Source organism: Podarcis erhardii (assembly GCF_964252035.2).
Source record: "Podarcis erhardii genome assembly, chromosome: 16".
In the NCBI taxonomy this organism is placed as follows: domain Eukaryota; kingdom Metazoa; phylum Chordata; class Lepidosauria; order Squamata; family Lacertidae; genus Podarcis; species Podarcis erhardii.
The window spans coordinates 30,628,852-30,653,161 of NC_138514.1; the positions used below are offsets into that span (position 1 = coordinate 30,628,852).

The window sequence follows — 24,310 nt, forward strand, 5'->3', positions numbered from 1 at the left end:
AAAAATAGATCTATCTCAGAAAAAAATTAAAATTATTAGATTTATCCTAGTGTGAACACTCTAACCACTACACTACTCCTTTTTTACTGTTTGCACATTTCCTGTCCTTCGCAGAATGGTCTCGGGGCAGATTACACTGGGGAGAGGTGTAAGAGGCCTCGCTGTTATTTGTGTGTGTGTGATTTTGTGCGCGCACACTCCTGTTGAGTCACCCGTGTGAGGAATATGCCTGTGCTTGCTGCTGAATGGGGAGAGCTCTTGTTTTCTCCCTTCCCCTGCCAAGTTTATACTGTAAACCTGGCAACTTTTCAGAAAGGATGACTCAGCAAAAGTCGAATCAATTGACCATCCGTTGGAGCCCGGGGTAAAAGGCATCCATTGCTCCAAATCTTCTCCTCCCTTTCCAAGAAACTGGGTCCATTTAGCTACTAGATTCCTCGCAACATACCGTATTTTTCCATGTATAAGACATGGGGTTTTTTCTAACCAAAAAATTTGGTTTAAAACTGGGGCTCGTCTTATACATGGATAGTGCTGAGGGGTGTTTCCTTAATTTGGAGTCCCCAAAAATAGTCTTATACATGGGGGCGTCTTAGACACGGAAAAATACAGTAGTTGTGGGAATTTCATATATTTGAAAAGGCAAAGGAAACTGCCTTTACAACAGTTGAAGCCAGTGAGACCTCTTTAAATGAGAGAGGACTAAAAGTAATCCTTCAAATGCTCTCAATGACCGGGGGATTTAAGTGCTACCATACCCTCCAACATTTCTCTGCTGAAAATAGGGATGTCCCATTCCATAATGATAATTTTACTATTTACACCCACCCCCCACATCTTACTGGGTTGCCCCAGCCACTGTGGGCAGCTTACAATATATATAAAAACATAATAAAACATAAAAAAAAAAATTTAACTTCCCTATACACAGGGTTGCCTTCAGATGGCTCGGGAGTCAGATAACTCCATACCGTCCCAACATTTCTCCAATGGAAATAGGGACATCTTAAGGAAAAGCGGGACGTTCAGGGATCAAATCAGAAACCAGGACGGCGTCCCTGGAAAATAGGGGCACTTGAAGGGTCTGTGAAACCTGGATTGATTACAAGGAAATCTTGTCCTAGTGTTTCCCATGCCTGCTTTGCTCGGGGGAGAAGGAAGGCTGGCTTAACCTTTACTCAAGGCTTAATCTGTGTCAGCAACACCCCCCTGCCCCTGAATTTGTTTGAAATGCCAGGGACGGCTGAATCTAAGAATAGGCACAGTAATGATCTGTGGTGCGGTATTCAATTAAGTTTTACAAAATAGATGCATTGAAATGACCTAACATAGGCCCCCGGATACTTAAAGCAGTATTAAAACACTTTAAACAGTCATGGCTCCCTTCCCACCCAAAATAAAAATAATAAAAATCCTGGGAACTGTAGGTTGTAAAGGGTGCTAAGAGTTGTGAAGAGACCACAGTTCCCTTCGCAGAGCTCCAGTTCTTTGAGTAGCTTAACAACCAAGCCTTCTTCCCAAGGAATGCTGGGAATTCCAGCTCTGTTGGGGGATAGGAGTCTCCTAACAACTCTCAGCACATTTAACAAACTACAGTTTCCAGGATTCTTCGGAGGGGGGAGCCATGGCTGTTAAAGCAGACCCGCTGAAATTAACAGACGGGACTAATTTTCGTCCATTAAAGAGCAGGATTTGGTTGGCTTGCATACTATCATGTCTTAGCACACACTCAGCCTTTATACAGCCTTGTTTTGTATTTAATTTACATCAAAATGTGGTAAATCCTGGGTCCCTTCCTTCTCCTTCTGCTGGGAAGGGCCCCAAACAAAAGTCCTGCCTTGATAGCAACTCTATGAATAATAAAGCAAATTGCCTTTTTTAGCACAATTATTTGACTGGTTTTTTAAAAAAACTGCTGGACTTCAACTGTTTTAACTACAGTGGTACCACGGGTTACATATGCTTCAGGTTACATACGCTTCAGGTTACAGACTCCACTGACCCAGAAATAGTGCTTCAGGTTAAGAACTTTGCTTCAGGATAAGAACAGAAATCATGCTCCGGCGGCACGGCGGCAGCAGGAGGCCCCATTAGCTAAAGTGGTGCTTCAGGTTAAGAACAGTTTCAGCTTAAGAACAGACCTCTGGAACGAATTAAGTACTTAACCCGAGGTACCACTGTATATATTTAAAGCCGTATCAGATCGCTTGAAGCAGCCATGGGTCGTCCCCCCAAAGAATCTTGGGAAATCTGATGCTGAGAGTTACAAGATGACAAATTCCTGGAGAGAAAGGCTATCCATGGCTACTAGCTGTGGTGGCTAAGCTCCGGTTTTCTGGTCAGAGGCAGCAATACTTCTGAATATCAATTGCTGGAAACCACAGATGAGGAGAGTGGTCTTGTGTTCAGGTCCGGCTTGCAGATTTCCCACAGACATCTGGTTGGCTATTGTGAGAATGGGATGCTGGGCCGTTGGCCTGATCCAGCAGCCTCTTCTGATGTTCTCCTTGGAGAGCTGAAATCTCCAGAGTTCCCTGGGAAAGAAGGAGAGCCATTGTTAAACCCCTCTGGGAACTGTATCTCGGTGAGGGGAGCTGGGGTCTCCCAGCAATGCTCAGCACCCTTAACTGACTACAGTTCTCAGAGGGGAGCAGAAATGCTTCTTAGCAGCCTGCTTCCTAGTGCTGTTGCGGGAATGATGTGCTTGATCTGCTACTCAGAGGAACTGTGCTCACCTAAATAGCGGAGTCTCCTTCCTGAACGTGCCTGTTCTTGCCCATCTCTCATCCATCCTCCTGCTGCGTTGCCACGATTAAGCCTGTCTGTGCAGAGTCTCAGGGTGGGGGTGGCGAAGAGGGATACCCCTTCCTCGCTCTGGTGCCTGCTGCACTCGCACTGGCTCACCCCCAGGACGCACAATGGCCCTCTTGCATTCGCAAGCAAGGAAGCACGGAAGCTCATCCATGACGTCTTCTGCCAGAAGCAATGGAGCACTCCACAGTCGGACCCTCTCAGCACCATCTTTGCCAGGCCTGGAAACAAGCATAGGATAAACATCACCACCCCAGAAGAAGCCTCATAGCATCCTCAACTGAGATGATCTTCAGTGGCAAGGGGACAGGCCGAAGGCATTCTGCTACATCTGTTTTCAGAGACTGGGTCGAAGTGGCATGAGCCTTTTCCCTGGCCAAAATTAGGGCGATGTCCGATTTTCAACATTGTGATATATTGCCAGCTAAACATCATGATATACCGATATATTGCAATGTGGGCTCCCTGTTGGGCCATTGCAAGTACAGGCAACCCCCTGTTTTAGGCGTGACTGATATGTGTGTCATAGCACTCACACGCACAGCGCTGAATCCGGAAATGTCATGAAAGACGTCACTCAAAGAGCAGGGCAGGGGCAGAATAGGGTCTTTCCATTGCCCCTGATATTCAGGGTTGCCTGTACCCAATGATGAGGACCTCTGCATCAGTTTGCAATTTTTTAAGTCCTCGTGAAAATTCACCAGTGTTTTAGTGCAAATCTCTCCTAATGTTGCACACATTTCTGCAAGCAATTCTTGCCTAATAGAATGTTTTTTTCACATTTTTTTTCACAAATGTATGCATTTTATGTACACGACACACACATAGAACTATATGCATTTCCCCTAAAACACGTTATTTGGCTGGATAATTGCACTGCAAATTTCGAAGCTTGGCTGTGGTTTCAGTTCAAATATTGTTTCAGGAAGTGAATTAGGCAGTTTCCCCTTGAAATGCCAGCTGGAGTTAATTTCTCCTCCATGCCTAATGAGAGGTCATATGGTTCTGGGGAGACAATAGGGCCAAGTGTGTTAATACGATAAGCATGAGTACTCTCTTCAACAAGGACCAATGAGCTTGAAGCCCCAGCTGTGTGAGAGTAAGAAAAACTACCTTGCTTTTCTGGAGGAATCAGGTTAAAGCTCCCTGAATCTGCCAACTCTGCCAGTCACAGAGACCTTAACAGGTGTTTGCACCACAGAAGCAGGCAGGTGAAGCTTGATCACTTGATAGCTGTGCTGGTTGCTTTCTAGAACGAACAGTTGTTAAAGGGGCAGAGCTAACAGGAGCCGATTCAAACCTTTCTCTCCCTACTCCACGCTGAAGTATAGAAGTTTGTAAATGGCAATGATCAATTTTTACTTTCAAGCTCCATTCCAGACCCTCCAAGTGTCCCTATTTTCCAGGGACATCCCTGATTTACAGAATCAGTCCCGGTTTCTGATTTGATCCTGGAATGTCCCATTTTTCCTTAGGATGTCCCTATTTTCATTGGAGAAATGTTGGAGAGTATGGAGTTGTCCAACCCCTGAGCCATCTGAAGGCAATCCTGGATATGGAAGTTTTTTAATGGTGTGTGTGTGTTGGAAGCTGCCCAGATTGGAGCAACCCAGTAAGATGTGGGGTGTGGGTATAAATAGTAAAATTATCATTATGGAATGGGACGTCTCTATTTTCATCAGAGAAATGTTGGAGAGTATGCCGTTCCTACACCCCAGTGGGGGTCATGTAGCTTTGCCTAACTTTATGTGAATGGCAGGGAGGGTGAAAAAATAGGGGAAGGGCATGCTGGAAAGAGAGAGAAAACGGGCACGGGCACAAGACAGAGAGAGCAAAGGCAAAAAAAAAAAAGGGAAATGGCAATAGCCCTTAACTACCGGTAGTCTAGGGCTAGTGCCATTTAACTAACACAGGCAGTGGCCCCAATTTCCCACCACTGGCCTGCAGCCCTCAATGTATTGCCCCCAAAGGAATGTGGCCCTAAACAGAAAAAGAGGTTTCCTCTCCTGCTTTGCCCCCTTGCCTGGGAGCAAGCCCCACTGAACACAAGGAGACTTCTCTCTGAGTAGGTATGGATAGGTTTACGCTGTTAAGTTTCCTATGCAGGCATTATAAATCCTACAGACATCATAAACGCGCGCGCACACACACACACACACACACACACCAATCAATATATATTAGAACATAAGCATTAGCACCTTTACGACTTTCCCAGTTCATTGTGGCCAGATCCACTTCACTTGAGGCACAGGATGCTATCCTAAGTTGGCATCAGGATTAAAGGTAAAGGGAGCCCTGACCATTAGGTCCAGTCGTGGCCGACTCTGGGGTTGTGGCACTCATCTTGCTTTATTGGCTGAGGGAGCCGGCGTACAGCTTCTGGGTCATGTGGCCAGCATGACTAAGCTACTTCTGGTTCACCAGAGCAGCGCACGGAAACGCCGTTTACCTTCCCGCTGGAGTGGTACCTATTTATCTACTTGCACTTTGACGTGCTTTTGAACTGCTAGGTGGGCAGGTGCAGGGACCGAGCAATGGGAGCTCACTCTGTTGCAGGGATTCGAACCGCCGACCTTCTGATCGGCAAGTCCTAGGCTCTGTGGTTTAACCCACAGCGCCACCAGCATTGACTGGCATCAGGTTGACTGGATGCAAAAGAGGACAAGGGGCGCTGTGCCTTTAAAACTTGAACCGAAAGGGGAATTTCAGCAGGTGTGCCTTGCATGACAAGCTGCACCTGCTGAGATTCCCCCATCTGCACAACTGTTAAAGTCAGAGGAGCCTTGTCTCTTTGGCATCTGGCCTCCCAAGTGGGTATACAGCTCAGGGTCATCTAATCCCCTGCAATCCACAATTACAGCGAACTGAATTGCTTTGTTGCCCCAGTGCAACAAACCCACTTGTTAAAAACTCTTTCTTTTTGCGGTCTGGCAAATGGCAGGGAAACGCACTTAAAAGTGCCAGGAGTGAGGGAGAAGGAAAGCACAAAGACATACAGTATATACCGCGTGCAAGCGAAATTAGGGTGCTCACTGTTGTATTACCTCCCCTCAAACAAATTGGAACCGACGTCAGTCCAGTGTGGATATATTCTAACCTCCATGTAAGCTTTATGCAAGCAAAGCAGGATGAATGCTCAATAAACAGATCTTCTGCAAGATACTTGTATCTATATATCTCTAAATATATACACACAGGTAAAGACGAAATGCAGTGGCGTGCAGTGAATTTTTTCATAGGGGAACAGCGCAAGGGCGATGGGGGGAGCCTATGTTGCCCGTGTGATGTTGTGACGTCCAGACGTCCCGCGTATCAGCATCGTGGCTCTCTCCTAAGCTGGGCAGAAACTTTCCACGCTTTGGGAAGGAGGCACCAAGGAGACATTTAGGGGACTAGCCTAGCCCCTCAAGTCCACCAACCAAATGCCACTGGCAGAAAGTTTTTGGAGGGAGTGGGTCATGTTATTATAAAGCATCATTGGAAGAGATGAGTGCAGCACTTGGCTTCAGAGAGAATGAAGGAAAGCCAGAGATATTCAACAGGGTGAAGATCTGCTGGTAATGAAGTGGCCAGGATAAATGGTGTATTACATAAACAACCAAAGAGTGACAGGTACTTTCTCCCATGAATGAGTCACTCCTAGTCACCGTTGAGCCCAAGTCTGAGAATGTGGCATCTACAGGTGATGGGACACCTGTTCAGAAGAAGATGCTGACTCAGGATTCACTTCTGGGTTCAGTTTCACTGGGCACACAAGTTGACTCGAAAGCAGTTTCCATTGTGTTACTCTCAGGTAACTTTGCCAGGATTTTAGTGAGAATTTACCCTAACACACACATCTTTGCCTGGCTTCTTGACACATTCCTGAAAGCCATTTCTCACCCAATATAATATAACATATGCACCTCCCTCCAAATATACACATTTTTTGCACCTATTGGTTGGAGACCTGCATTGCAAAATTCAGAGAAGTGTGGATTTCAAAGGACAGCAATGTCTCAGCTTGTGTATTGGTTTGAGAGGTTTTAGGTAGGTAGTTTCTCATTAAAACCCAAACAAGAATCAAACTCCCCACCCCATCCCTACTCTCAGGTAAGTGTGCATCAGATTGCAGCCTTAGCAACATGAAAAAACTATAATGTCGCTGCAATTAGGGCTGACAGGTCAGTGTCTAGTTAGGTAGCTGCTAGGGACCATCCTCTTATTGCTCCTTGCTCTTTATTTATTTATAAAGGTATTTATATACCTCCTTCTCATAAAACATCACGGCAGCGTACAAAAGACTTTCAGAAGGAATACAGAATAATCATTAAAATGCCTGAAAACAGTTTTTTTAAAAAAAATACTTGCTTAGGCCTGTCTTCAGATGGAAAATCTTCAAAAGACTCCTGAATGTCAAATGCAATGATGCCTGCCAAATCTCTGCGGAAAAAAAGTATCCCACTGCATGAGATGGGCAACACTAAATGCCTGACTTCTGGTTGAAGCCAATGAGGCGTGTTTATAAATGGAAGAGAACTAAAAGTATTCCTCTGGATGTTCTCACTGACCCGGGTGCTATGACAGTCCTTAAGGCAAACTGGGCCCCGGTTGTTTGGGGCTTTGCATAGCAACACACTAGCTATTCACCTGCACTGACAGAACTGTATGGAACAACCTTACATTTGCAGAGCAAAATGTCCTTTTGAGTTATATGTCCAGCACATGGAACCTTACAAAAGGACAATATGAACGGACTCTTTGTGCCCTTACCTTGGCCAAAAGACTGATACAGGTGAAGTGGAAAAATAAAAATGCGGCTCCCTTCTGTGATTGGATTGAAGACTTATACAAACTCGCAACATATGAACAACGTGACTATAAACGCAGATTCACCCTGGACAAATTCAATGAATCCATTCTTACAAATACTGTAATAGGTTAAGATCTGGTGAAGTAGCATAACAACTTTGTAAAATATACAGCTTTGGGGGGGTTGTCCCCCCTTTACTTTCCCTTCTAAACGGGGTGCTGTTTTTTTCATTTACGCCTCGCCATGTTTAGCGCACCTAGAATGATGTACTTTCTGAAGTTTCAGTGAAGAAATCTGGAGGGGGCGTGGAATACAAACTGGGATGCAAAGAGACACGACTTATTTTTTAAAAAATCATTTAAATTGTAGCTTGCTCCTTCCCATCTTCTTCTTCTTCTCCCCTCCTTCTCCTTTTCCTCTGTCCTCCTCCTCCCCCCTTGCCCTCCCCCTTCCCTCTGATTCCACTGTCCCTTTAAGGCGTTTCTGCCCCGCCTCTTCCGCCCCCTCCCGCTTTTTGTCCCAGCCGGGGCACCGTCGCCGGGCGGAGTTTGACTCGGGCAGAGGGTGGGAGAGCGAGCGAGCGAGCGAGCGGCCGCCGGAGGTGAAGCGCGCACCACGTGGGGCTGCGAGTGGCTCGCTCCGTCCTTCGCAGCAGCAGCAGCAGCAGCAGCGCCAGGAGCAGCGGCAGCGGCGGCGCCTTCGCCAGAGGCAGCGAGGAAGGGAAGGCGGGCGGCGGAGAGACCGGCCATGGTCATCAAGGCGGACGAGGTGGCTCCTGCAGGGGCGGCGGCGGCGGCGGCGGACGAGGACCAGCAGCAGAAGGGGAGCCCGGGCCCGGCCGGCAAGGAGCCGGAGCTCAGAGCAGGTGAGCCGTCTTGCGCGGTCGGATCCCGGGTGGATCCCTCCTCCGGGTTCCCTGCAGCGTTTCACCTTCGTTCCCAAGGAATGACAGCCCTGCCCACGGGCAAAGTGGTTCAAACTCTGCTCGCTCCGGCTTGTTGCCTACTCGCGAGTAAGACCTCAGCCGGAGCGGGTGGGTCTGACTCCCTTTCGTTACTCTCGAGCAGACCTAACGCTGGGGGGCAACCTTTTTTCGCTTTGGGGACGGGAGTTCTGCTGGAACAACTCGCCACCCTCTTATTTTTTTATGGGTGCAGTGTGCATATAGGTGCGCGCGGTGAGTTTTCTTTGCTTTTCCGACAAGTGTGCTCAAACCTGTTCTCCTCCCCCCCCCCTTAAAAAAATAGAGAAAGCTGCAATCCTTTTAAGCATGTTGTACTATTTGGGAGTTGTGGGGGTTAGGGTCGGGAGAAAACGCCGGCCCCAGTGTAGCTGTCTCGCTTGGGCTGTTTCTTGGGGTAATGACCCCTGTCTGTCTCTAACTCCATTTCCCCTCTCCCAGCCCTTTGGAGAAAAATTTCCTGTTCCTTGGCCTCTTACGGTTCCATATATGTGACCTTTCCGACGGTGGTTTGCAAGGTGGCTTGTGACGTGTGAAAAGGTTGCAGTTCTGTATATGCTCCCCCGCCCCCGGTATTAAGCCTTGCTGCTGCTCTATGTGGTGTTGGGGGTAAGGGTCCGGGCCAGTGGCGCTTGCTTGCGAGTAAAAGTCTCTAAGGTGGGTTTCTAAAGTAGGCGGCCTTAACTTCAGCTTGCTTTCACCACAGCCCACCCTGCTTTGGAGGTGGTTACTCCTGAATAATCTCCAGTCGCTTTAGTCCCTTTCCATGCATTCCCAGCAATGCATGGAAAGCGGCTTACAAGGCCAAACCATTAGAACAGAAATTAAAATGAGATATTTATATTGCGGGGGGGGGTGGAGGGGGCTTTCTCCTTGAACATGACCCATATTTTCACAACTCAGCCACTACAGTGGGTTATTGAGGTCCCTGCTTCGCCTGCTGTGTGTTTCCTTGCTTGCGAGTAAGCCCGGTGGAACTCACTGGGACTTTGACAACATAAGCATAGGCCGTGAGCTGTGACCCAGATTCTCCCACCCACCCCTTGGTGGTAGCGAACTTTGTGAAAGTGTCGGCCTTGTGTTGACAGCCAGTCGGCACCTTCTTTGCATTCGGGGACCCTCCCAAGTGTTGAACTTCGGACTCCTAAGGGGAGTTATTTGCAACCTCACGTGGTCAATCATTTCCCCAGCCCACGCATGGACGCCTAGATCTACTTGCCCATACTGAGGAGCAGTGGCTGCAGTGTATTGCAGAAGAGTAATCCTTTGGCTGGTTTTCCCACTCTCAGGAAGGATCCATACTGGGAGGGGGGGAGAGAAATAACTGTTAATTCCCCCCTCTCCCCATCTGCTTACATCATAACACATCTTTTTAGGCTTGAGGGTCGTGACCTTTGGCCCTCTTCCCCCATGACTCCCAGGATTTGTGAATGACCCCTGCATAACCTTATTTGCAAATGACGTCGCACTGGCAAGAAGGGAGGGTGGATAGCCTTGCCTTTTTCCTTGATAATACCCAGTTGCAAGGATTTATTTGTTTTTCTGTATTGAGGAGCATTCCATCCTTTGAGAGCGCTCCCCCCTTCCCCTGAAATGGTACAGCTCGCACACAGATTCCTCACCCCCACCCTTAGTTGGCGTGAACTAGGCCTGTCCTGTAGTAACTATCTCATCTGATCTGATTCACACGCTTTGCTTGGGAGTCCCCTGACACCTGTCCCTCCAAGTGTGTTTTGTCAGTAAGGGTTAGAGTACTGATCTCGGGCTTGGGAGGCCAAAGGTTCAATTGCTCCTCGCAGCCATGAAGCTCACTGGGTGGGTGACCTTGACGCCAGTTGCCGCCTCCAATGTCCGCTTCACAGGGTTGTTGTGCAGCTAAAATGAAGGGGGATGAACCATGTAACTAGGCTGAGCTTATTGGTAGGTGCGGGGCATAAAATGTTTATACAGTGGTGCCTCGCAAGACGAAATTAATCCCTTCCGCGAGTCTCTTCGTCTAGCGGTTTTTTCGTCTTGCGAAGCAAGCCCATTGACGGCTTAGCGGATTAGCGCTATTAGCGGCTTAGCGGCTTTTAGTGGCTTATCGGATCAGCTGATAAGCGGCTTAGCGGCTTAGAAAAAGGGGGGGAGGGGGGAAAACCGCAGGAACTCGCAAGACGAAAATGCAAGCCCATAGGGAAATTTGTTTTGTGAAGCGCCTCCAAAACGGAAAACCCTTTCATCTAGCGGGTTTTCCGTCTTGCGAGGCATTCGTCTTGCGGGGCACCACTGTACAGTGGTACCTCGGGTTAAGAACTTAATTCGTTCTGGAGGTCTGTTCTTAACCTGAAACTGTTCTTAACTTGAGGTACCACTTTAGCTAATGGGGCCTCCCACTGCTGCCGCTGCATGATTTCTGTTGTCAGGTGTGGGGCATAAATGTTAGTACAGTGGTACCTTGGGTTAAGAACTTAATTCTGTTCTTAACCTGAAACTGTTCTTAGCTTGAGGTAACACTTTAGCTAATGGGACCTGCTGCTGCTGCTGCCGCTGTGCGATTTCTGTTCTCATCCTGAAGCAAAGTTCTTAACCCGAGGTACTATTTCTGTGTTAGCAGAGTCTGTAACCTGAAGTGTCTGTAACCCGAGGTACCACTGTAATAAGTAATGTAATTATGTAGTACAGTATAGATGTCAAAATAAATAAATAAAGCCTGTAACCCAGGGTCCGAATGTGTAGCAAACTCCAGATGTCCTCCGTAGTTTTGTGTCCCTGTGATGGTGCATCATAGAGGAATTGGGCAATCAGTAGCTACTAGCAGTATTAGAAACTCAGATATATAAGCTAATCGCCAAACAGCACCTTAAACCTAGGTTACAGTCACCACAACGTCCTTTTTTTACATTGAGATTTATTATTATTATTATTATTATTATTATTATTATTTATTCATTTCCACATTGCTTTATATTTTAAAGAAAACAAAAACCTCAAAGTGGTTTGCAGCAGATTAAAACATCAAATAAAACCATCCCAAAGATAAGCTGCAAGGAAAATATTTCAGATCCTTCTCTTTCTTACATTTTCCTTTCCCCATTCACCTGCTTAATTTATATAGCTGCCTCAAAGGAGAAGTGCTCTAGGAAGCCAGTGTGGTTGTAGTGGTTAGAGCATAGGTAGGCAAACTAAGGCCCGGGGGCCGAATCGCCTTCTAAATCCGGCCTACAGACAGTCCAGGAATCAGTGTGTTTTTACATGAGTAGAATGTGTCCTTTATTTAAAATGCATTTCTGGGTTATTTGTGGGGCCTGCCTGGTGTTTTTACATGAGTAGAAATGTGTGCTTTTATTTAAAATGCATCTCTGGGTTATTTGTGGGGCATAGGAATTCATTCATTTCCCCCCCCCCAAAAAAAATATAGTCCCAGCCCCCTGCTGAAAAAGTTTGCTGACCCCTGGGTTAGAGTGTGAGACTAGGACCTTGGGAGATCAGGGTTCAAATACCCCCTCAGTCCTGAAGCTCCCTGCCTGACCTTGGAGTCAGTCACAGCCCCTTAACCTACCTCACAGGGCCGTTGTAGGGAACTGACCAAGGAGGGGGTGAACCATGTACTCCTTGGAGAAAAAGGCGGGATAAAAATGCAACAAATAAGCTCTTCCGCTTGCCTGCTTGAGAAAATCGCTAGCCTGGCATCCAGAGTTCTCCATGCGGTTGCCATTGGACCAGTGCCAGTTGCAAAACACGCCTGGCTAAGTTCTACTAGGCATGATGGCTATGGCTATACTCTGTCTCCCCCGTCAGAGGCAATAAATGCTTCTGATAACCAATTGCTGGAAGACCACAGGAGGGGAGTTCTTTTGTGCTTGGATCCTGCTTCCAGGCTTCCCATTGGGGCCTCTGGTTGGCCACTGTAAGAGCAGGTTGTTGTAATTGTTCAGCTACTGACAGGATCCAGTAAGGCTGTTCAGGAACCATTGGCCGCCCAGAAGCTGTTGGCCTCCCACCAGCCCCATCTGATGTGGTCAACGGTCACAGACAATGGGGAGTTATAGTCTTCCTAAGCCCTTGAGGGTGTCTTATTGTCCAGAGGCAGTGGAATGAACCTAGAAAGAGCATTTGCTGAGTCAGGCCAAAGGTCTGCTGTTAGCCGCATTGACTCCTGGAAGATGCTCATCAGGGGCACAGAGGCAAGTGTCCCCTCTGGTTGCAGGTCCTCATCATCTGATATTCTCAAGATACACTGCTCTTGGCAGTGGAGATTCTCACCTTGGTCACATACTGTACTGTCTCCTACACATGGAATCACAGGTGCTTTCTTAGTGGAAAATGAGCTCCCCATCTTTCTTTGCTTGGGACGGGGAGTTAGAGCTGTAGAAATTGAGTGAGGCGCCCTCAGTTCCTCCTCTTTGAGAAGAGGGCCAGAACTACACATCAGCTGAGGGAGACAGTGGAAGGGCGTCTCATTTGTGGAATGTGAACCCAGAATAAGTGAACCAAAAGTTGACAAACCTGGTCTCTTTGTTTCTTGGGGCAATGTGAATAACTAGAAAGGGGTAACCGAATTGTAGAGTTGGAAGGGACCACAAGGATAATCTAATCTAGGTTTTCCCAAACTTGGGTCTCTGTTTTTGGACTACAGTTCCCATCATTCCTGACCACTGGCCCTGCCAGCTAGGGATGATGGGAGTTGTAGTCCAAAAAAACAGCTGGAGACCCAAGTTTGGGAAACCCTGATCTGCTCCAACCCCCAGTGATGCAGGGATCTTTTATGCGACGTGGGGCTCGAACCTGTGACCATGAAATGAAAAGTTGCATGCTCTACCAACTGAGCTGTCCCACGGCAACAGTTGTTGTCAGTGCTATTTTTCTAGGGGGGAAATGGTTCTGGAACTCACCATGAATGCCTCCCATGTTCTTTTGTAATGGCAATGGCGCCCACCTGAGAGGTGCTGGAATTGAGTTCTGGCTGGGGGGGGCGGGGGAGCCATAGTTTCTGTCCTCTTTTGGGGGGCTCCCTTGCTCTCCTGCTGCTCAGAATTGAACCAGGATGACAGAGGGGGAATCCTGGCCCTCCAGATGTTGTTGGACTCCCATCCATGCTGGCAGACCAGCCTAGAGGACCACAGGTTCCTACACTTGTGAAGTTTGGTGTTGATCAGAGTTTCCCACACTTGAAACCCAGTCAGATGGGTATTGTGATTGTTGTTTTATTATTATTTATTATACACCACCCACCTGGCTGGGTTGTCCCAGCCTCTCCTGGCAGTTTCCAACACATAGGTAAAGGTAAAGGGACCCCTGACCATTAGGTCCAGTCGTGGCTGACTCTGGGGTTGCTTTATTGGCTGAGGGAGCCGGCGTACAGCTTCTGGGTCATGTGGCCATCATGACTAAGCCGCTTCTGGCGAACCAGAGCAGCGCACAGAAACGCCGTTTACCTTCCCGCTGGAGTGGTACCTATTTATCTACTTGCACTTTGACGTGCTTTCGAACTGCTAGGTTGACAGGAGCAGGGACCGAGCAACTGGAGCTCACCCCATCGCGGGGATTCGAACTGCTGACCTTCTGATCAGCAAGTCCTAGGCTCTGTGGTTTAACCTACAGTGCCACCCATGTCCCATCCAACACATAGAAAAGCATAATAAAACATCAAACTTCTCAATACAAGGCTGCTTGTACATACATGCGCTAAGAGGTTCACAGGTTTGGGGTGGGGAAGCCAGTTGCTCGAATCCAGTCTTTCATGGGTCCTCTCTTAGGGAAACCTATGCTATAATCACCAAGAGCCCATGGGCTAATATTGGGGGTTCTTTTATTTATGAAATGGTTTATACCCGCTATTTCAGCTGTCCCGGAAGTGCCCTCAAAATAGCACACATCATCAAAATAATAAAGTGCAAAAAAGTGACGTTAAAATGGCGGCAACACCCAAATCTCTTTAGGACCCAAGAATGTAAGTTGTTGAAGGACAGGTCATTGGGTTAGAGGGTCTGTTTTGCATACAGAGGGTCCCAAATAGGGTTGGGAGTGACTTCCTGTCTGAAATTCCAGAAAAACGCTGCCAGTCAGTGTTCAGAACATAGAGCTGGATAGACTGATGTTCTGATTTGGTAGGAGATGTTTTCTTATGTGCCAGTAAAGGCCAGGTGGGAGGGCAGCTCTCATCTCTGAAGGTTCCATCGAGAAGGCTTTGTGATAACTTATTTTGTGAAGAGATAAGCTGAGTTCTTCCTGGTGCTGGTTTGTTGTGGAATCAGATCTATCCATCCATCCAAATAACATCTTCTCATCCATATGGCAGCCATTTATTTTGTCCCATTTTATCCGCTTTTATCCTTTCTGGGGGAAATCTGATAATCTTGAAAAACTGATGTAGACCTGTAGCCGACACCCTGTTTGCGATATCTTGGAGACCCATTTACAACCACTGTTAGAAACTTGGATATAAAAGCCGATCTTACACTTGGATTACGGTTGCCGCGAAGGAATGTCTAGGTGCCTTTTTATTATTTTTCGTTTCACTTCAATACCACTTTATATTTCAAAGAAAGAAAATCTTGTTTTTTTTAATGAATATTTATTAGCATTTTCAAAAAAACACACAAAAACAAATTTAAACAAAAAACAGAAATACAAAAATCCAAAACTTAAAAAAACAATTTAAAAAACCACATAAAATTTCAATTACTTATTTTCATTTAACTTATTCTCAGACCTCCTCTCACCTCCCCTTCTTGTATTCCAATTTGAATCATTAATTCAGCAAATCCTTATTACCTTATTTTCATTTAATTTAAACCATTTTAAAAGCCAATTTTAACTTATCCAAATTTAAACATCGGTACTTATACATTGTTACTCATTCTTAAACATTTTCCCTAAAGTCGACCGAAATTTCCCTTCCACAGCTTTCCCCAATTCCATACAGATAGCAAAGCAAAATAACAACAAAGCAAGTTATAGTTATATACCCTTTGGATTCCCAGACTCCACCCACCCCTTTCCCGGTTTCAGTCCCCAACAAGTGTTCATCAGTTCAATATATTGTTTAGCCTGGAGATCTCACGTCCGAGGCTCTTAAATCTCTTTCAGTTCCTCTCTGCCGGCCTTTTTGATAGTCCTTCATATTAAACCCCAAATCTCGGAGAGGCTTCGCCCCAACAGGATCCATATTTTTTCCAGCCAGCCCTCCATACTTAAAAATAGAGCCTATGGGGTAAGAAAATCTTGAAGCAGTTTATAACACATAAAAAAATCAAATAGAAACAATCCAGAATCAAAACAAATTCAAGCAACAAGGAAAATATTTCGGATCTTTCTCCAAGTGACGTTTTCCTTTCCCTTATTTATTTATTTACCTACCTAACTTAATAGAGCTGCCCCATAGAAGTACTCTAGGGAGTACTCAGAAGTACTTGGAGTGGATGTTGTCTGAAACTCTGGAGAGTTGCTGCTGGTTAATATAGCCAATGGGGAGATAGATGGACCATTGGCCTGACATGGTGACGGAGGAAGATGGCAGCCGTGGCCACTGCCACCCGCCCCCCCAAATGGGCTGGTTGTAAGTACCAAGGCAACCAGGTGGGGGCTGGCTGAGGGTAGGCTTAGCTTGGCCACCTGAACGATGCTTCCTGTCATGAAATCCTGGAGAGGCAGCCGTTGCCTGCCAGTGTAGACAATGCTGAACTAGATGGACTCGGTTTAACGCCGTTTACTATGTTGCTAAGTCACTGGGTTTGTGTGTGTTTACTTTGGGATAATAAAGGCACCGACAGACAAAATTGCATTCCCGTGCTCTGTTCAACAGGAGCAGCAGCAGCCATTGCCCTCTCTGGGGCTCCTTAAAGGTAAAGGACTCCTGATAGTTAAGTCCAGTCACGATTGACTCTGGGGTTGCAGTGCTCATCTCGCTTTATTGGCTGAGGGGGCCGACATTTGTCTGCAGACAGTTTTTCCAGGTCATGTGGCCAGCATGACTAAGCCGCTTCTGGCAAACCAGAGCAGCGCACGGAAACGCCGTTTACCTTCCCGCCGGAGCAGTACCTATTTACAGTGGTATCTCGGGTTACATACGCTTCAGGTTACAGACTCCGCTAACCCAGAAATAGTGCTTCAGGTTAAGAACTTTGCTTCAGGATGAGAACAGAAACCATGCTCCGGCAGCGCAGCGGCAGCAGGAGGCCCCATTAGCTAAAGTGGTGCTTCAGGTTAAGAACAGTTTCAGGTTAAGAACGGACCTCCAGAACAAATTAAGTACTTAACCCAAGGTTCCACTGTACTTGTACTTTGACGTGCTTTCAGATTGCTAGGTGGGCAGGAGCAGGGACCGAGCAACAGGAGCGCACCCCGTTGTGGGGATTCGAACTGCCAACCTTCTGATCGGCAAGCCCTAGGCCCAGTGGTTTAGACCACAGCGCCGCACACGTCCCTGCTCCTTATACCTTCTAAATGTGCATTTGGAGGCATTAGATACCCATCCAGCTTAGCAGCTTGCATTCTGCTTGTAGGAAGGCTCATAGCTCCGTTGGTGGAGCATGGGGCTCTAAATCTCAGTGTCGTGGGTTCGAGCCCAACGTTGGGCAAAAAGATTTCTGCATTGCAGGGGGGTGGACCAGATAACACTTGTGTTCCCTTCCAACTCAACAATTCCATATTCTAAGGTGTGTACCTGTACCTCTGTCAGTTCTGTTGCCCGTATGACATTCTCCACCTAATCATTTCGCCGTCCCTCAATCGGGGGTTTCTCAAACCCCTCTCCTTTTGGACTGAGAGCTGGGGAAAGTGTGGGAAGGCATATGGAGAAGAACCTTCACCATTCACAGTTAAATGACAGTATGGATGAGCCCTGTAGCTTACCCTTATTTCGGTAATCTTTTGAGTGCAGGGCTTTGCCAGTGAGTGTGTTGACAAAAGAGAGTGATCCTGGGCTGGTGTTTCCCCCCCATTTTTTAAAAAAGGAAGGGGAGGGTGTTAAGAAGGTGTTACCTCGTATTGCTGCCAGAACTTAAATTCTTTCTCTTTCTTTTCTTTTCTTTTCTTTTCTTTTCTTTTCTTTTCTTTTCTTTTCTTTCTTTCTTTCTTTCTTTCTTTCTTTCTTTCTTGCTTTCCCTCCCTCCCTCCCTCCCTCCCTCTCTTCATCCCTCCCTCCCTCCCTCCTCTAACGGAGTTGGAGCCAGAGGCTTGTACTATACAGGGTTTAATCTGTGCCAGGCTCTAATGCTGGGGCTAAATTCCGGCACATGTGTCCTAACAAACCCTGAGAATGTGCAGAGTGCAGTGATGTGAGCTTTCCAGAAACTTGAAGCAAGGGGGGTTTTCACTGGACAATTTTTAGTTTGCCTTGGGGGGGAAATTTGGATGCTCTAAGAATGATCTAACCTGGCATGTTTAGTTTACTTGCATTTAGTAAATAAAGCTTAAAATGCAATTAATGTTTGGTGTTTTACTATGTTTTTATATGTGCTGTAAGCTGCCCAGAGTGGCTGGGGAAACCCAGCCAGATGGGTGGGCTATAAATAATAAAATTATTATGGTAGGTTGTCCTAATACTTATTTGGCACCTATTCATTGTTTATGAATGAACTTCTGAAACAGAACATTTTCTGCCACACACTGCTGAGGCTAAGTCACAATGGGCTTGGGGAAAGTTGCAATGGGTATGAATCTGTGTGCTCTCTGTGTATATATTTTATTTTGCCAGGGAGAATAAGAATCCTGCAATCTGACTTTCAGAATCCATTTTGGTGTTCTAATGTTTATTTTCCACATGGTTGCAATTGGACTTGCGCCAGTTGCAAAACGTGCCTGGCTAATTTCTAACACTGGGCACATACGGGTTACGGTGGCCTTACCACCCTCTCACAAAACATCACAGCCATGTGCAGCACCAGCAGCATCCTAAATAAAGTTTTGAAAGCAGTTCAGCCTCGTGTGAAAACTTGCTGGAGGGAAAAGTTCCAAGAAGTAGTACAGAGTTGAGTTTGGGCTGTTTGGTTCCTGTTCTAACGTAACAAGATCTACTGTTTTCTCACCTTCACAGTCATTCTCTGCATGTAGGCTATAAAATAGGTTTGATTTTGGCAGTTTTTCCTGACTCCTGCCCCGCCCTGATTTAACCGCACACTTGAATCAGCTCGTCAGTAGACCAGGAATCTTTGGGGGTTTTTTTAATGCTGCTGTAAAACTTTGCTGCTTTTAATGCTGCTAAACTTTGCACGGCCTTATTGCAGCCCAACGGACCTTCCATGGGTAGCAAAGAACTGTGCTGTGAATCTGCGCCCACTTGCAAGTGACCATCTGTGCTATAGCTTTCTCACTAGCTACGTATTATAACACTGGGTTGCTTTGCTTTGTTTTGGCTTCACGTGGACCTGCTGAAAATCAGCCGATGGCCTACGACAAGTGAAGCCACTACAAGAGCAAAAGTGGGGGTGTAAAATGTATTGTGCTTTTGGTCTGGTAACACAGATGGGGTAGATTGCAGTGCTTCCCATTCTACAGATGGGGAAAACTGAGACTGGAAGACAAAAGCTGCACACTTCGCTCCTCCCAGAGAGGGCACTCTGCGGATTTGGAGTAGTCCTTGGGGGGGGGGATTATTCTGCTTTATTATAGGGACGCGGATGGCGCTGTGGGTTAAACTGAGCCTAGGGCTTGCCGATCGGAAGGTTGGCGGTTCGAATGCCCGTGATAGGGTGAACTCCCATTGTTCAGTCCCAGCTCCTGCCAACCTAGCAGTTCGAAAGCACATCAAAGTGCAAGAATAAATAGGTACCACTCCAGCGGGAAGGTAAATGGCGTTTCCGTGTGCTGCTCTGGTTTGCCAGAAGCGGCTTAGTCATGCTGGCCACATGACCCGGAAGCTGTCTGCGGACAAACACCGGCTCCCTCGGCCTATATAGAGCGAGATGAGCGCCGCAACCCCAGAATCGTCTGCGACTGGACCTAATGGGCAGGGGGTACCTTTACCTTTTATTCTACTTTATTAGTTGTTCTATGATGCTTCCCCAAGGCTACCACACTGGGCTATTTGGAATAGTCTCGGCACTGACCCACACAACTTTATCCTAGCTATAGTGGAAGGGACGACCATCTCTATCTTTTAAATGCACTCACAAACTCTCCTAGACTGCCACTGATTTAAAAAAATATTTTTAGTAGCCTGCTGAGCGGCCCATAGCCTGCATTCCCTGCAGTCAGCATAGAAACACTGATTAGGACCAATTCCCCACCCCTTTTGACCAAGCAGGATTGATCAAGAGGGGCTAAGCGATCCATCTCTCCATGTGCTTTCCAAGGCTCAGATAAAATTTGGCCAGAGCCCAGATTCACCAGATCTCTTTGTGTGCATGCATTTAATCTCTTAACTTTCTTCCAGCCAAGAAGCTAATGGGAGTCAAAATTGGCAATGCATCCCGTGTTAGAAACTCGGGTATTAAAAGCTAGGGGCCCAATGGCTCTAACATCTTGTTTTTCAAATTATGGACTGACTGTGATTGTTTCTCAGTTAAACATCTGCCTAGTTCAGATGGCAGCCTTGAGCTAGGTTAAGAACACTGAGAACTTAAAGGAAGAAAAGTCCCGTGATTCAAGGACAGTCTGCATATCCCGTACTTTTCCGTGTATAAGACTAGGTTTTTTTACTCAAAAATAATGTTTGAAACGGGGCTCGCCTTATATACAGACAGTACATTGTGGGGCCGGGTGATTGCTTGCAGCCCCCAAAATAGGGGGCGTCTTATACACAGGGGCGTGTTATACACGGAAAAATACAGTATATTGGCCTGTTCCGACTTCCTTTTCTTAATGGTGACTGCTCCTGCTCAGCATTTCGGTTCCAGAAATTCATTTTGTTTGTTTGGATAAAGTATAACTGATAGAATTCTACAGGACGGAGTATTAGTGTGTGAAAACGGTCCGCATCCAATGATCCCCAGATGGCAGAAATGTCAGTTGTTCCCAAGTAGTCAAAGGACGCCTGACCGTTAGGTCCAGTCATGACCGACTCTGGGGTTGCGGCGCTCATCTCGCTTTATTGGCCGAGGGAGCTGGCGTACAGCTTCCGGGTCATGTGGCCAGCATGACTAAGCCACTTCTGGCAAACCAGAGCAGCGCACAGAAACGCCGTTTACCTTCCTGCCAGAGTGGTACCTATTTATCTACTTGCACTCTGACGTGCTTTCGAACTGCTAGGTTGGCAGGAGCAGGGACTGAGCAATGGGAGCTCACCCCGTCACGGGGATTTAAACCGCCGACCTTCTGATGGGCAAGTCCTAGGCTCTTGTGGTTTAACCCACAGCGCCACCCGCATCCCTCCAAGTAGTCAAAAGCCTGGTGCAAAATGTGCCTGGCTAATTTCAAACCCTGGCAATCCCCAGGGGCCATGAGAAGCTTGGATGGACTTTGAAGCTTAGGTCATTCATTTGACTCTGTTGCTTTTCCCACTCCCATGGCTGACATGTTTTGCATTGGATTGGGGCCTTAACACACTCCCACTTAAATCTCAGTGATATCTGCCTGAACCTGGCTGAAAATCGATACAGATATATCCTTTGCCTGCTTTACTCAGGAAGCAAGCAAGCCCTGCTGGGTTTGAGCCGCCTGGCTTCCAAGTAAGTGCATATTGTTGCAGCTTTGGAGAGACCAACCTTTCCTTTGAAGCCCTGACCTTTCAATCATTATACTTCTTCCCTGCACCCTGCTTCCCCAAACCTAACCTTCCTTGCATTATCTCCCTGCATCTAGAGCAGCCTTTCTCAACCTTGGGTCCCCAGATGTTTTCGCCTACAACTCCCATCATCCCTGACCACTGCTCCTGTGAGCTAGGGATCATGGTAGTTGTAGGCCCAAAACATCTGGGGACCCAAGGTTGAGAACCACTGGCTAGAGCATGGGTAGGCAAACTAAGGTCTGGGGGCCGGATCCACCCAATCGCCTTCCCAATCCGGCCCACGGACGGTTCAGGAATCAGCGTGTTTTTACATGAGTAGAATGAGTGCTTTTATTTAAAATGCATCTCTGCATTTTATTTAAAATGCATCTCTGCATAAGTAGAATGAGTGCTTTTATTTAAAATGCATTTCTGGGTTATTTGTGGGGCATAGGAATTCGTTCTTTTCTTTTCTTTTTCAAAAAATAGTCTGGCCCCCCACAAGGACAGTGGACCGGCCCCCTGCTGAAAAAGTTTGCTGACCCCTGTTCTAGATGTGTATCTGAAGAAGTGTGCATGCACACGAAAGCTCATACCTAGAACTAACTCAGTTGGTCTTTAAGGTGCTACTGGAAGGAATTTTTTATTTTGTTTTGACCCTGTTCTAGAGCGTATAATTGTCAGCCTGTTTGACAGCCTTCCCCCAGACCAGCTCTTAGATTGTTATTGCTGCCTTCCTTGGACTGTAGTTTATTGGGGGGGGGGACTTTGTTTGCTCTGATTTGTTTAACCTCCTTAGCCTTTGTCCTGTCCTCTGTACCGCTTTCAAAGCAATTCGACCCAGGTCATAATAAGAATCGTTGGGGGACCTTTTTCCACTTAAGGTGGAAAGGCTCTTCGGCATCCAAATTTATTTTTTTAAGAAATATCAGGAAAAGATTTAATGCCCCATTCAGGGTTCCCCATATTTAGCCCTTTTGAGCAAGTGTGATGATCAAACAGCTGGCCGCAGTGAGAACTTATTTGGCGCAGGAATGGAAGGCATGCTTCAGCTTTGTGTTGCAGTATGAAATACCGTATTTTTCGCTCTATAGGACGCACCGGAGCATAGGACACACCTTGTTTTAGAGGGGGAGAACAAGAAAAAAAATTCTCCCCTCTCTGCTCAGTGCCCCTTCATCGAAGCGGCAGGAGAAATGGAGCCCCTTCCATTTCTCCTCCCGCTTGGCTGAAGAGGCGCTGTGCAGCTTTCCCTCTTTGCTGAAGCCAGGAGAGTCTTGCTCTCTCGGCTTCAGCAAAAGGAACCCGAAGACTTCGGAGCACAGGGCGAGTTCCTGCGCATCGACCCCTCTCGCTCTCCAGGCTTCAGCAAAAGCAACGCGAAGCCTCCGGAGCGCGGAAGGAGCGCTCCCTCTGCGCTTCGGAGGCTTCGCGTTGCTATCGCTGAAGCCAAGGAGACTGCATTTGCTCCATAGGATGCACACACATTTCCCCTTAATTTTTGGAGGGGAAAAAGTGCGTCCTATAGAGCTAAAAATACGGTACGTGGAATCTGGCTGCCATGGAGAAAAATAAGCCACAAGTTGCAGATTTCTAAGAGAGAGGGAGACCCAGAACATTCCTGCACTGCTTGGTGGGATTTCATTTTTTTTTTTACATGTCAAATTCAGATACGCAAAACTCTGGTTTAGTTGGTAGAGTGTGAGACTGTTTAGGGTCGTGAGTTCGAGCCTCATATTGGACAAAAGATTCCTGCCTTGCAGGGGGTTGGACTAGATGACCCTCGGGGTCTTTTTCAACTCTACAATTCTGTGGTTCAAATGTTGATGAGCCAACCAGATGTTTGGAAAGCTTGTAAGAGTTTTAATGTGTTTCGGTATATTTTATTGTGGCTTTAACTTTCTGTATGTTTTAAATTGCGGTTGTAAAATTCTTTTAGGGATAATTTTATTATTTTACCTTTCGAGGTTTTTTTTCTTTCCCCCTACAATCAAGCGGTATATAAATTTCATGAAATAATAAAATAATAGCAGCAGCATACAAGCGAGGAACCTGCATTCCTCCATCAGCAGTTCTCAACCTGTGGGTCCCCAGATGTTGTTGGACTACAACTCCCATCATCCCTGAGCTCTGGCCTTGCTAGCTGGGGGTGATGGGAATTGTAGTTCAACAACATCTGGGGACCCACAGGTTGAGAAAGGCTGCTCCAGATGATGCTGGACTACAATTCCCATCATTCTCTGCCACTGGGCATGTTGGCAGGGGCTTATGGGAGTTGCAGTCCAGCGACAGCCAGAGGGGGCCACAGGTATTCCCCATAGCCTTGTAAATGAAGCACATCTCAGGGGTTGAGCACATTCTAAGCGTGCAGAAGCTCTGGGTTGGATCCCTGGACATAATTTCCAGTGTGTTCTTCATGTGGTGTTTGTGTAGGGAAGGCAGCGGCAGATGGCACTGGCATGGTGTAGAGGGTTAGGCTAGAATTTAGGGGACCAGGATTCAAATTCCCACTCTGCCACTCTGGGGGGCTGGTAGCGATCTCTCTGCCTAACCTACCCCACAGGGTGGTTGTGGGGATTAAACTGAGATGGGGAAAGATACGTGGGTGCCACCTTAACCTCCCTGGAGGAAAAGTAGGATATAAATATCAGAATGAATGGGTGAATTTTAGGGGGCAGTGGGGGGGGGAGAATGGGTCCAACTGGCAAGATTGCATAGTGGGACCTCACCTGGTGGAAGAGAGACCCATGAGGACAACCTGAAGAGGCCAGAGCTGATGTCGCCAGCTCTGGCACCCTCGAAACTACAACTCCCATAAGCCGCGAGGTGCATCTGGGAGTTGTAGCACACATGCATACGGAGGGCACTCGCTTGGAGTGTAGTTCACTAGGTGGAGCATCCTCTTCTCAGGCGCAGAAGGTCGTGGGTTCAATTCCTGGCAGCATCACTCTCGTCAGGGCCTAGAGTCTCCCTGCCCCTGGAAACCTGGAGAGCTGCTGCCAGCCAGAGTGGACAGTGCTGGGCTTAGTGGCCTCACTCTGGTCCCTGGCAGCTCCCTCTGCTGTTTGCAGAGTTCTAATCTGAGGAGGGGGCTGGGAAATTGGAGGGCGGGGGA

The 24,310-nt window shown here is 47.1% G+C and overlaps 1 protein-coding gene across 1 annotated transcript in view; it reads left to right on the forward strand.

Annotated features, from left to right (window-relative positions):
• Window positions 1-8,184: 8,184 nt before the first annotated feature.
• CLUH (clustered mitochondria homolog) overlaps window positions 8,185-24,310 on the forward strand; it is a 77,842-nt gene continuing 61,716 nt past the window's right edge. The window contains exon 1 of the mRNA XM_081843438.1: window positions 8,185-8,471. Within this exon, the coding sequence (XP_081699564.1) occupies window positions 8,354-8,471 (118 nt within the window). The 5' untranslated portion in view covers window positions 8,185-8,353. The remainder of the gene's footprint in view (window positions 8,472-24,310) is intronic.